This window comes from Sus scrofa, chromosome 14 (assembly GCF_054392235.1).
Source record: "Sus scrofa isolate SSC_HxYL_T2T_F1_AM1 chromosome 14, Sscrofa_HxYL_maternal_Yorkshire_Landrace_v2.0, whole genome shotgun sequence".
NCBI classification, from domain to species: domain Eukaryota; kingdom Metazoa; phylum Chordata; class Mammalia; order Artiodactyla; family Suidae; genus Sus; species Sus scrofa.
Genome location: NC_139396.1, coordinates 133,601,109 through 133,613,922, shown reverse-complemented (window position 1 = coordinate 133,613,922; position 12,814 = coordinate 133,601,109). Strand labels below are relative to the sequence as shown.

General features: G+C 46.4%; 1 protein-coding gene across 4 annotated transcripts in view; it reads right to left on the bottom strand.

Moving 5' to 3' along the window:
• ABCC2 (ATP binding cassette subfamily C member 2) overlaps positions 1–12,814 on the bottom strand; it is an 82,862-nt gene that overhangs the window by 18,256 nt on the left and 51,792 nt on the right. For 2 of the 4 annotated variants that reach the window (XM_084995097.1, XM_084995098.1), the window contains 6 exons: positions 12,026–12,193; positions 7,998–8,178; positions 2,931–3,045; positions 2,510–2,648; positions 1,597–1,816; positions 1,310–1,464 (listed from right to left, as the gene is read on the bottom strand). In XM_084995097.1, the coding sequence (XP_084851223.1) occupies positions 1,310–1,464; positions 1,597–1,816; positions 2,510–2,648; positions 2,931–3,045; positions 7,998–8,178; positions 12,026–12,193 (978 nt within the window). The remainder of the gene's footprint in view (positions 1–1,309; positions 1,465–1,596; positions 1,817–2,509; positions 2,649–2,930; positions 3,046–7,997; positions 8,179–12,025; positions 12,194–12,814) is intronic. The other 2 variants (XR_014826748.1, XR_014826749.1) reach the window with 1 other exon arrangement.

The window sequence follows — 12,814 nt, the reverse complement described above, 5'->3', positions numbered from 1 at the left end:
GAGCATCCCAATGCCCAGTACAGTCCTTGGCTCATAGAAGGTCTCAGGAATGTTGTTGAATGAATGAATGAGGTCATGCATGCTAAGGGTTCCAGGACCTGCAGACATTTCAGAACTCCAATGAATCACAAGATTTTTGGAGTTCCTGCCATGGCACAATGAGATCAATGGTGTCTCTACAGCACCAGGACACAGGTTTGATCCCTAGCCTGGCGTAGTGAGTTAAAGGATCTGATGTTGCTGTAGCCGCAGCATAGGTCACATCTGTGGCTCAGGTTGGCTCTGATCCCTGGCTGCAGGACTCCATATACCATAGGGTTAGGGGGAAAAAATCTAATCCATACCTCATTTAATTTTTTCTGGCCACATCTGTGGCATGTGAAAGTTCCCGGGCCAGGGATCAAACTCATGCCACAGCAGCAACCCAAGCCACTGAAGTGACACCACCTGATACTTAACCTGCTGAACCATGAGAGGACTCCTCATTTACTTATTTTTAAAGTAGCAAAGATGGAAGTACCAGGAAGGGAGGCAGCAACCAAACCAAGGGTTGTCCTGCCATTCCCAGCCGCCCCCCGCCCCCATTTTCTTGAGCCTCACCTATGGCATACAGAAGTTTCCAGGCTAGGGGTTGAATCAGAGCTACAGCTGCTGGCCTACACCAGAGCCACAGCAACACAGGATCCAAGCTAAGTCTGCGACCTACACCACAGCCGGATACCTAACTCACTGAGCAAGGCCAGGGATCACACCTCATGAATACGTCAGATTGGTTACCATGGCTGAGCCACAACAGCAACTCCCTGCGGACCCTTTTATTCACTGTCACAAGCAGCAGTTGCTTCTTCTTGTGTTTTCCCCTCTATAGAACAATCCTCTACATCCCGCTTCTACTGCACCCACCTGTTCCCTCCCTCCACCATCTCCCTGGCTAACTTCTATGACTTACAATCTCACCTTTTCTGACATTTCCCCCCCTTAGTCACCCAGGCTGAGCTGGCACCTCTTTCCTCTGTCACTCCTGTACTCCCGGAATCCACCATCTGCCTCGTTATTGGTTTTCCCATATTCTATCATAATCCATTATTTCCTTGGCCATCCCCCGCCACTAGATGGTAAGCTACTTAAAAGGCCAGAGCTGTTCACCCTACATCCCTACACAAAGTACTCAAGAAACATCTACATGCTTAGGGGACTGAAGATCTGGAACTGCACTGTGTTGCCTGAGGGCACGTGAGAATGCTTTCCCTGTCGGAAATGGAAAGATCCATCGCAGGTAAACACATCCCACAGCCCTTGAGTTACTTACGCCAGCAAACCTGTTCACAATCCGGCCTATGGGTGTTGTGTCAAAAAAACTCATAGGTGCTCGAAGGATATTGCTCAGCAGTTGTGTGTGAAGGATGCTGGAGGCATGGGTACAACCATAGACACTGCAGAGAGTTGCTATGAGCACGAATATACCTAGAAATGGAACCAGTTTAGTTAGCACCGGGCAGTGCCCAGGGGTCCCTGAAGACCTGTGCCAAAGACATAAGGGCGAAGTCCATGGACCTGACAGACCTCAGAGATGGCTGTCGTAGCCGTCACACATACCTTGTGCTAATCCCAGGGCTCCAAAGACACCAACCCTCAGGTCCCTCTGAGAGGTTGGATAGTTGGTGCTATTGTAGATTTTAGAGTCACCAGTCCAAGCACTGAGCCAGAGATTCGATCCAATAAAAGCCACAGAATACAGCATAAACCCAAGGACAATGAAGACTATGGAACACCATCCTATTGCTTGTAGGTATTTCAGGTAGATGGAAAACTTCACCTGCAAAGTCCCCACCCTCAACATTAGTAGAATTCCTAATGGCTTTAGGCAAGGGATTACCTAGAATACCAATCATGGGGGGAGATGAGTGAAGCCCTTTGGAAAAGTGAACAGCAGAGGTAGCAAAATTTGGTAGTCTACAACCACCATTTCTACACTGGGCCCAGATAATCACCGATCCTGGAACACAATGCCGGGTAAATAACCATCAGACTGTTAATGAGCTTCTAGATGCAATTAAGAGGGGAAAATCTAAAAGCAAAGTGGAACAGGTAAGGCTATACCACAGACCTGGGAATCCATTTTATTAATGCTTAAGACCTTAAATTTAAGACCTTGGCTTTAAGTTTTACTAATTTGAACTATGTGCTATAAGCTTGATATAGTGGTGCTCTCTGGCTCCCCGAATTGCATCTCAAAGCACTTTTGTTGTTTTCACCACATATCCAAACAGAATCAAACCTTCATGAAGTATGGTGTGAAGATATTCACAGGAAAAGGGTCATTCTTCACAGAAATACGATTTGGTAAAAAGCCCAGCGTCTCTGCTAACATTTCAATGATACATTTAAATATTTGCAAAGCACGTAAGACAGATCTTTCTGCAGATATGTATTCAAGTCATCAAACTAAAAAAAAAAAATGTTCTAATCCTAAGTCTTATATAATCTCTAATGGTACTTCTCATTGTACCTTTCCAGTTTGTAAGAATTCCTTCTTAATTAACTTTTGTCCTTTCACAGGTTCGGTCTCCTCCTCCTTCAGGATGTTCCCCTTCCGAGTTTTCAAGGAGTCTTTTAAGGACTTCAAACGCCTGCTACTGGACCTAGAACTGAGGGGGGGGGGGGAGATTTCCTGAGCATGTAGATACATCCCAAGGGTACATCTTGCAAGCAGATGTCACAGTCGCTCTGCTTGTGTCAAGGTGCATTTCAGAGCAGATGGCCATGGGGGAGACACACCACCCCAACCCTACTTCCCATGCAAGGAACAAGGAGAAGAGCTGGGAGGGTCTGTGGTGTCCACTCCCCTCGGGAAAATTCCACAGAGGAAAAAGAGAATGATCAAGTGAAACTGGAATTGATGGAGGTCCTGAGCTGAACAGATGACCAACCTGCGGCTGAGTGTCTGACGAAGGCTATTCTCTCTCTTTAAGGAGGCCGCATCCTCAGGGTTTTCTTCCACACTGGGCATCAGCTCACAGGCATCTTCTTCACTGTCCTCGTTGACTAGAAGACACATCAAAAGTTAGGGAGAGAGTTGCATAGAGCTCTCATAGCCCTATGAACAAGGAGAGAAGTCTTTTCTGATCTTGTTGGCCTTAGCAAGAGACCCCAGATGTACACAGAGCTTGGAATCTTTTACTCCAGAAATACTACTTCTTAGGACATCTCATTGAGAAATAGCATGATAAAGAAGAGATGAGTTAGGAGTTTCCTCTGTGGTGCAGTGGGTTAAGAACCCAACTGCAGTAGCTTGGGTTACTGTGGAGGCACATGTGCAATCCCCGGTCCCAAAAATTCAATGTGCCACAGGGGTAGCCATAAAATTTAAAAGGAGGAGAAGAGGTGGAGGAGGAGGAGGAGATGACTTAATATTCCACTAGAAGAGAACATGGTTAAAAAGGAGCACAATATTCCCAGAAGTTTCCAAGTTCCTTTAGAGCAGGAAAGAACTTTTAAGGGTTATAGTAGACAAACAGAAGAGTCCTAACCCCCAGAACTGACTAAAAAGGTGAGTGTAAATTTAAAGTATTCTGCATGAAATTCAAATTTGACAAACTTATACTAATTTAAAGCACTTTTTTAAAATCCTGAAAATAAAATGTAAAACAGCTTGGGCACCAATGAAAATGGTAGAGTAAGGACCTCCAGAAATTTGTGTTTCGGTAAACACCATAAGCATACTCGCCAAAAATTGTCAAAATCAAATTTTCCATAACTCTGAAATTAACCAAAAGCTTGCAACAATCCAAGGAACAGTTAAGAAAAATGACTAAACCTCAGAAAGGATGGTAAGCTTTATAGCAGTTAAATTTATCCTATTCCTATTCCCCTCTCCTTAGATCTGCTGTAGTCTAGAAAAACAACCTCACAATCATTGTAACCATGAAAACCAGCAGCCTAGCAGCTGCTGAAGGAAAGAGTAGGTTCAGGACAAGCCCCAAAAGCCTCATTGCTAGAGAACTGTCATTACTTGACCTGTCTGGCAGTTTCCTGGAAAACCCCATTCACAGGGCTTTTCTTTATTGGACCTCACTTGGAGTTGGCTCTAACAATCAGCAGCAATTGATTAACATCACAGCTGCCTAAGGCAGTGATAACAGTTGGGGCAAATAAGAAGCTGGTCAAGAACTTAAAAGGAAAATGTGGGCAATAAGATAGGGAGCTTTGGTATCAATGTATTCCTGGTAGTCAAGAATGTCATACACAGAGTTCCTGCTGTAGCAGGATGGGATCAGCTTTGTCTCTGTAACACTAGGATGCAGGTTCAACCCCAGGCCCAGAACAGTGGGTTAAAGGATCTGGTGTTGCCACAGCTGTAATGTGGGTCACAACTGTGGCTCAGACCTTATCCTGGACCAGGAACTCCACATGCCATGGAACAGCCAAAAGAGAAAAGAAAAACGAAAAGAAAGAAAAAGAAAAAAAAGGAAAAAACCTAAAAAAAAAAAAAAAAAAAAAGAATGTCATACACTTGTGTAGAGTTACACATATGCCCAAGAAAGACCTGAAAAAGTGCTATTCTCTTACTTCTGGCTTACCTCCAGGCTCTGTGCAAGCAGGAAACAAAGGCTAAGACAGAACCATAAATTGCCTGCTGTGTGTATTAAAGACATGTCCATCACTCCCCCCACCCATGCCCTCCCCTCCAGCCCCCCCAAACACACACAGCTTCTCAGCATAGGCTGAGTAGATCTATTGGTTCTAGGCACTTAAGGAAATCTGTCTGTCCAGTCATTATCTTACCACTAAGCCAACCAAGCAGGGACTTCAGTAGCCACATGAGACAAAGAATATAGGCTTAGGAGTTCCCGTGGTGGCCCATCAAAAATGAATCTGACTAGGATCCATGAGGATGCAGGTTTGATCCATGGCTTTGCTCAGTGGGTTAGGGATCTGGCATTGCCATGAGCTGTGGTGTAGGTCACAGACTTGCAGATCTAGCATTGCTGTGGCTGTGGTGTAAGCCAGTGGCTACAGCTCCAATTCAACCCCTAGAAACCTCTGTATGTCATGGGTATGGCTCTAAAAAGACAAAAGTAAATAAATTAATAATATATATATATATACAGAATTAGTTCAGGAAACTAAACAAGAGGAACAACAAACCCTGGTGAAGGAAGGAGGGAAGAGATATGTTATTTCCAGAATTGCTATACTATTTTAAATGACCAGTTTTCAACAACAACAAAAAATTATGAGACACACAAAGAAGCAGAAAAATAGGGAACTATACACCGGGGAAAAGCAGCTAACAAAAACTATACCTCGGGAAGCACAGATGTTGGATTTACTGGACAAAGACTTTAAATCAGCTATGATAAATATGTTCAAACAACAACAAAACCATGTCTAAAATCTAAAGAAAGTATGAGATTGAATTCTCATGTCTATTAGTCCCATTCAACACATCTGATATCTGTGTAAAAGGGGGAAACTGGAAGACAGAAATGCACATTAAGATAGAAGACTATGTGAAGACAAAGGCAGAGACTGATGTGATGTGTCTACAGCCAAGAACGCCAAAGACTGACAGCAAGCCAAAAGAAGCTAGGAGATAGACCTGGAACAGATTTTTCCCTATCACTTTCAAAAGGAACCAATCTTGCAACACCTTGATTTTGGACTTCTAGCCTCTATAACTGTGAGACAATACATTTCTGTTGTTTAAGCTCCCCAGTTTGTAGTGTTTTGTTAAGGCGGCTAATTAGGAAATACACAGAGCTAATAGTGATACAGGTTACTTTGCCCTCCTACCCTTCCCTTTATTCTATCATCTTGTGTTCTTATACCTTCAGCCCCAGAACCAACACAATATCATTAGCACGCATTGGGGCTTGGATAACATCTTAGAAATGGCCTATCAATATTTATCAGAACTAGGGTTTAATGAGCTGTTTTGCAAACACTCTTTTGCACACAACAGATAGGATTTCTTTTCAAAGGGCCTGTCCACACATGGGGGGTTAATAACAGAATCCAGAAACTCAGATCCAGGCAAATTGGGAAAATAAAAGTTTAGAATTAGTATAAGAAAACTGCCCAGGTTATGGTGATGTGATTAAGTAGTAATGCAGGGGGATCCAGCATCAGACACTGTCCCTTTGCTTGAAAGCTTCACTCCCCAGTCAGGGCTTTTTGTTTCTCTAGGCCAGGCCCTGGAGCATGTAAAGACTGATGGAAAGCTCTGACCCCTTCCTTGTTGCTGGTAACCCTGCCCCACTTTCTGCTCCTAGTCCTTGTAGCTCACACCATCCTATTCTTTGTTCCTGCCCTTTCTCACCATTGCTTCCTGGTTTAGGCTTTTCCTTTGACTCTTGCGGCTTTTATTTTTTCTTTTTAGGGCTCCAGGGGCAGCATATGGACGCTAGGGGTCAAACCAGAGCTGTAGCTGCTGACCTATACCACAGCCACAGCAATGCTAGAACCAAGTCACATCTGCGGCCTACACCAGAGCTTGCAGCAACTCCAGATCCTTAACCCACTGAGGGGGACCAGGGATTGAACCCACATCCTCTTGGATCCTAGTCAGGATCATTTCTGATGAGCCACAACAGGAACTCCTGACTCTTATGGTTTTTAAACCATCACATGTCCTGACCTTGAGGCCTCAATGTGCTTCCACTTGCAGGCTCTGTAGTTACTGCCTCTTCTGACTGACTTCTGCTGTGCCCTTATACCCTCCAGATCTTGCTTTCTCAGTCCTGACCTCTTGCTGGTGATTGCTACCTGAAGCAGGTTCCCCAAACCACGCACAGGACTACTGCTGGCAGGTTCTCAGGAAAGACTCCAGGGAAAAAGGCTCTATTACTGACCACAGCTAATCAGGGACCAGTGGTAGTGGCCCTGGGTGGGGGCTATTCCTGTGGTATACTATGACATTATGCAACTGCTATGATTATTTTCTGTTTCAAAATCCCCAGTAGTTTTGGAGTTCCCATCGTGGCTCAGTAGTAACGAAGCTGACTAGGATCCACGAGGATGCGGGTTTAATCCCTGGCCTTCCTTAGTGCATTAATGATCTGGTGTAGCCATGAGCTGTGGTATAGGTCAAAGACATGGCCTGGATCTGGCATTGTTGTGGCATAAGCTGGCAGCTGTAGCTCCGATTCAACCCCTAGCCTGGGAACATCCGTATGCTACAGGTGTGGCCCTAAATAGCAAAACAAAAACAAAATCCCTAGTGATTTTTGGTCTATTAGTCAAGATCCCTTTGTTAGGGCTTATTAATAATTTAGCAGTAAATTGGTAGTCTCAGGTATCATGAAGCTTTCCAGGAAGTGTTTTGTTTTTGTTTTGTTTTTTGTCTTTTTGCCTTTTCTAGGGCCTCACCACGGCATATGGAGGTTCCCAGGCTAGGGGTCGAATCGGAGCTACAGCTGCTGGCCCATGCCACAGCCACACGGGATCCGAGCCTCGTCTGCAACCTACACTACATCTCACGGCAAAGCTGGATCCTTAACCCACTGAGCAAGGCCAGGGATTGAACCCACAACCTCATCGTTCTTAGTCGGATTCGTTAGCCACTGAGCCACGACAGGAACTCCTCCAGGAAGTGGTTTTAATGGATTTGGGGTAAGTAGGGTGAGAAAGGTGACCTGAATCAATAGACGCAGGGCATTTGCTAAAAGGGGGCCCCACGTGCCTCTGGTGTCTCTCCCACAAGGGATAATCACCCCAAACCTCCAGTCAACTTCTAAAGCGAGCCCTTAAATTGCATGTTAGAGAACAGATGAACAGGAAGAGCCCCCGGGGTTGGCTCGGATATAAAGTTTCTATGTTTGTGTTTCTTTACAGAGACACAAAAAGCAGAAAGAACAGATTTTGGATCTCTGGATAATTCACTTCCAAGTCAAGTTCGTTGAATACAGATCAGTTCAGGAGGTAAAGAGCTTGAGTTTACTCCTCCCACCCCCTCCATACTCAAGGTCTGTCCTGTTCCAATCCTCTTCACACACCTGTGGCCTCGTCTTCAGGACCCGCCTCTTTTACGAATGTCTTCAGATTCTTCGCAAACACTCCTTTCTTGGCCAGCAGAGCACTGTAGGATCCTTTCTCCAAGATGGTGCCATTTCCCACAACCACAATCTCATCCACTTGGGGAAGAAAGTGAATGCTGTGTGTCACCAAGAGCCGAGTCTGTAAAAAGTAACAGTAAGTTGTGCTGTTGTCCATCACCTCCCTTAGCTTATTTTTTCCCCTCTCAGTGCACCTGCAGCATGTGGAAGTTCCTGCATCAGGGACGCAGTGATAATGCTGGATCCTTAACCCACTGCACCACAAGGGAACTCCCCTTAGCTTCTCTTTAAAAGGGAAGACAAGCATTCCTGTTGTGATTCAGCAGTTAACGAACCCCACGAGTATCCATAAAGATGCGGGTTCGATCCCTGGCCTTGCTCAGTGGGTTGGGGATCCAGCGTTGCCATGAGCTGTGGTGTGGGTCATGTTGCTGTGGCTTCGGCCAGCGGCTACAGCTCCAATTGGACCCCTAGCCTGGGAACCTCCATATGCCTTAGGTCCTAAAAAAGACAAAAAAATAAATAAAAGGAAAGAGCAGACAGACTGTGAAGCTTTGCTTCAAAATGTGGCCCTGACCACTTGGCCTCTTTCACTTCCTCTTTACTTCCCAGCGCCTCATCCCCAAACCTGACCCCATGTGTATGATGAGACTCTTGGCATCATGGATTTATTCAGCTATCTTCCTGTAGTGACAATGAGGTTTGCCCCACACACATTTTCCTCCAGCTTCCTGGGTCGGGTCACTAAGAGGTGGGCTGAGGGATATCACTTGAGATCATGGGCCAACAGTACAACTGAGACATGTAAAACTAAGGGCCCTTCTCACTAAGCAGCCAATCAACTGAACCTGTAAGAATGGCCCGGATTATTTTAGCACGTTATAGCCATCACAGGGCAAGAAGTTTTGTCTTTGGCGAAGGCCCTCCTCCTCCATGGGGAAGACCTGGCATCCCTTGGGCTTGTGTCTATCTGTGGACGACACTGACTCCTGGGAAAGGGACTCCCCTCAGAGGCCAACTCTCGGTCAGTCATGAGGCTCAAAGAGGAGCTGTGGGATTGAGCTGGGCCTCTGGGCTAGAGAGCTAGCCCACGCCGCTGCCTCTGCTGTCTACTCCACAGCCCCACGGGCCCTCCTATCCATCAGGAAGACTCAGGCGATGCTCTTCCCTCGAGTCTCAGCTCAAAGCCAGCTCTTCTACTAGCCTTTCCTGAGTCCCCAGGCAAGAACGGGGTATACCCTCAACATTTCTATTATAGCTTGCATGGACTGCCATTAAAAAGAATTCTTGTGGAGTTCCCACTGTGGCTCAGCGGTGACAGACCCAACTAGTATTCATGAGGATGCGGGTTCCATCCCTGGCCTTGCCCATGGGTTAAAGGATTTGGTGTTGTCGTGAGCTGTGGGTGTAGGTGACAGAAGTGGCTTGGATCTGGTGTGGCTGTGGTTTAGGCCAGCAGCTGCAGCTCCAATTTGACCCCTATCCTGGGAACTTCCATATGCCATAGGAGAGGCCCCCCCCCCCAAAAAATAACAATTCTTGTATTATGTTATTGTTTACTTTTTTGGTATGTCTGCCAGTTTGATTGTAAGTTCATTGAGAGGAGAGACAAGGCCTTTTCATCTGTGTATGTCCAGTCTTTGCAATGAAACCAGCCTGGGGTGGGTATTCAGTTCATGAATGAATGAATGAATGAAGACATTAGTCATAAGGACAGAAACCAGGAATAGGAAGGAGAGTGAGTTCCTGTTAACTCACTGATCTGAGAGAGGCAAAGGGCCACAGTGGGACAGCAGCCCATCAACCCTGCCATCCTCTGACTGGCAGCATTCAAAAAGTCTTGAAGGGGGAGTTCTCTTGTGGCACAGAGGATTAAGGATCTGGTGAGATCACTGCAGTGGCTTGGGTCACTGCTGTGACACCAGTTTCATTTCTGGCTCAGGAACTTCCAAATTCCATGCGTGCAGGCGCAAGTAAGTAAGTAAATAAATAAAGAGCAAACTTAAAAAAAAAGTCTTGAAGGGAACAGGCCCAATACAGATGGAGTCAGGTAGAGAGCCAACAGCCCTGCTCTACACTTGTTGCTGCTGAGAAATGTTCAAACCCTGCAGGGACTCTGTCAGCCCCTTCCACTCAGTCCACTGAGCTAACTGGCCCATGGGAAGGAAAGCCTCTGACCAGCCCTAGTGACTTGCTCGGGCCACTTTATCTGTACCATGTCAAAGGGCCATTGTGCAAATGAAATGAGACAACACAATCAAAGTGCTTAGCACAGGCCTAGGACATAATGTGTACTCCAAAAATGTCAGGTTTATTTCTATATGCAAGTTGACTCATACTTTCCAGCCATCCTGCAAGAGTCCCAGGAAAGTGACTTCTTAGAGCTTTAATACCTGCAGGATGACCTGTGTCCCAGAAAGTAGACTGTTAGTTAGGTCCTCTGGGGTGTTTTCTGACACAAGGCAATTCTCAGAGTGTCCAACAAGTCAATCGGTTCTGGCACCAGCTACCCAGAAATCACACAGCTTAAGGGCTCAGTCCCACAGGACTGCCCTGACTTCAGGTTCTAAGTGAAAGTCTTGGGCCACTCACAGTTCTGACCAACTAGGCTATAAAATGGGATTCTAACGGCTCCACCCCTCACTTCTTTTTTTTTCTTTTTTTCGTCTTTTTGCCTTTTCTAGGACTGCCCCCTCGGCATATGGAGGTTCCCAGGCTAGGGGTCTAATCAGAGCTGTAGCCACCAGCCTACGCCAGAGCCACAGCAACGCAGGATCCGAGCCGGGTCTTCGACCTACACCACAGCTCATGACAACGTCAGATCCTCAACCCACTGAGCAAGGCCAGGGATCGAACCTGCAACCTCATGGTTCCTAGTCAGATTCGTTAACCACTGCGCCACAACAGGAACTCTGCCCATCCCTCATGTTTGATAGTTTTCCAGAATGGCTCATAGATCCCAGGAAAATACTTAACTGTTTACCAGGTTGTTACAAAGGACTGAGGAACAGCGAAGGAAGACACGCATACGGTAAGGTTAGGGGTTGGGGGGCGCTTGTGCAGAATTTCCATGCTCTCACCAGGGGTGCCATCCTCCCAGCACCTTAAAGTTCTCACCAACCCAGAAGTTCTCAGAATCTCCTTATTCAAGAATTTTTATAACACATTTTCCAGCCCATCCCCTCCCCAGAGGCTGTCAATGGGGCTGAAAGTTCCAATGCTCCCATCATTTGGTCTTTCTGAGGAACAGCCTTGTCCTGAGGTTCTTTAGGGGCCCCTCCCTCAGTCACTCATTAGCATAAACTGGGGAGTGACCTAAAGGGGCTCATTATGAATAACAAATGTCACTCCTAGTATCTCTCAGGAAATTCTAAGGGTTAGGAGCTCTGTACCAAGAACTAGTGATGAAGACCAAATGTATTTCTTATTATACCACAGATCTCAAAGGCTTTTTTTTTTTTTTTTGTCTTTTTAGGGCCACACCCAGGGCATATGGAGGTTCCTAGGCCAGGGGTCTAGTTGGAGTTACAGCTGCTGGCCTATACCACAGCCACACAGGAGCTGAGCTGAGCCGAGTCTGCAACCTACACCACAGCTCTCAGCAATGCCAGATCCTTAACCCACTGAGCGAGGTCAGGGATCGAACTTGCAACCTCATGGTTCCTAGTCAGATTTGTTTCCACTGCGCCACAATGGCAATTCCTCAAAGGACTTTTTATCATCATCTATCCTCCTAGGAGGCTCAATGTCAGAGCAGGGAATAAGGCTCCAATGAGTCAGTTCCTGCATTAGCCATGACCTCAAGGTGGGAGCCCTCACTGGGCCGTCTCCTTGGAGACCAGTCCGACACTGTTATCTCCTGAGCAGCCCAGGGGGCAGGTAAACAAGGAAACGTGCTTCAGGACCCAGAAGTCCTAGGAGATGTGTGCCCCTCCCTCCTGTCTTCATCACTTTAAATAATGTCTCACCTTGCCTTTCAACAGGCCATTGGGACCCAAGACCTTATTGAAAATATGTCTTCCCACGTGAGCATCCACGGCGGACAGGGGGTCATCCAGAATATAGATGTCTGAATTTTGATAGGTAGCTCTGGCCAGGCTGATCCGCTGCTTCTGTCCCCCACTGAGATTTATGCCCTGAAGAAGAAAATAATTGCTATTAAGTATGAAACTGAGTCCCCCCCCCAAAAAAAAAAACAACTGAGTTCTTCTGTTGAACTTATGATTAACATCTCCATCCAAAACTTTATTGGCTTTCTGGTCCCCTACGTGTTCCACTCAAGACTGAGGCGTATCAAAGCAAAGGGGGGACTAAACCAAGCAGGTTTTCCTGGATACACAAACCCCTGTGTCCCTGTTTCTTGTTTATAGAAAAAAGCTTTTGTCTCCTAGGCCTTCCCTGAGTTCCAAAGAGCAGACTCAAGCAGTTACTAATTAGGGATGTGAAGAAAGGCAAAAACAAAGGAAAAATAGTTCAGCTATAAAACAGAGTCCGGGAGTTCCCGTCGTGGCGCAGTGGTTAACGAATCCGACTAGGAACCATGAGGTTGCGGGTTCGATCCCTGGCCTTGCTCAGTGGGTTGACGATCCGGCATTGCCGTGAGCTGTGGTGTAGGTTGCAGTTGCGGCTCGGATCCCGCGTTGCTGTGGCTCTGGCGTAGGCCGGTGGCTACAGCTCCGATTCAACCCCTAGCCTGGGAACCTCCATATGCCGCGGGAGCGGCCCAAGAAATAGCAACAACAACAACGACAAAAAGA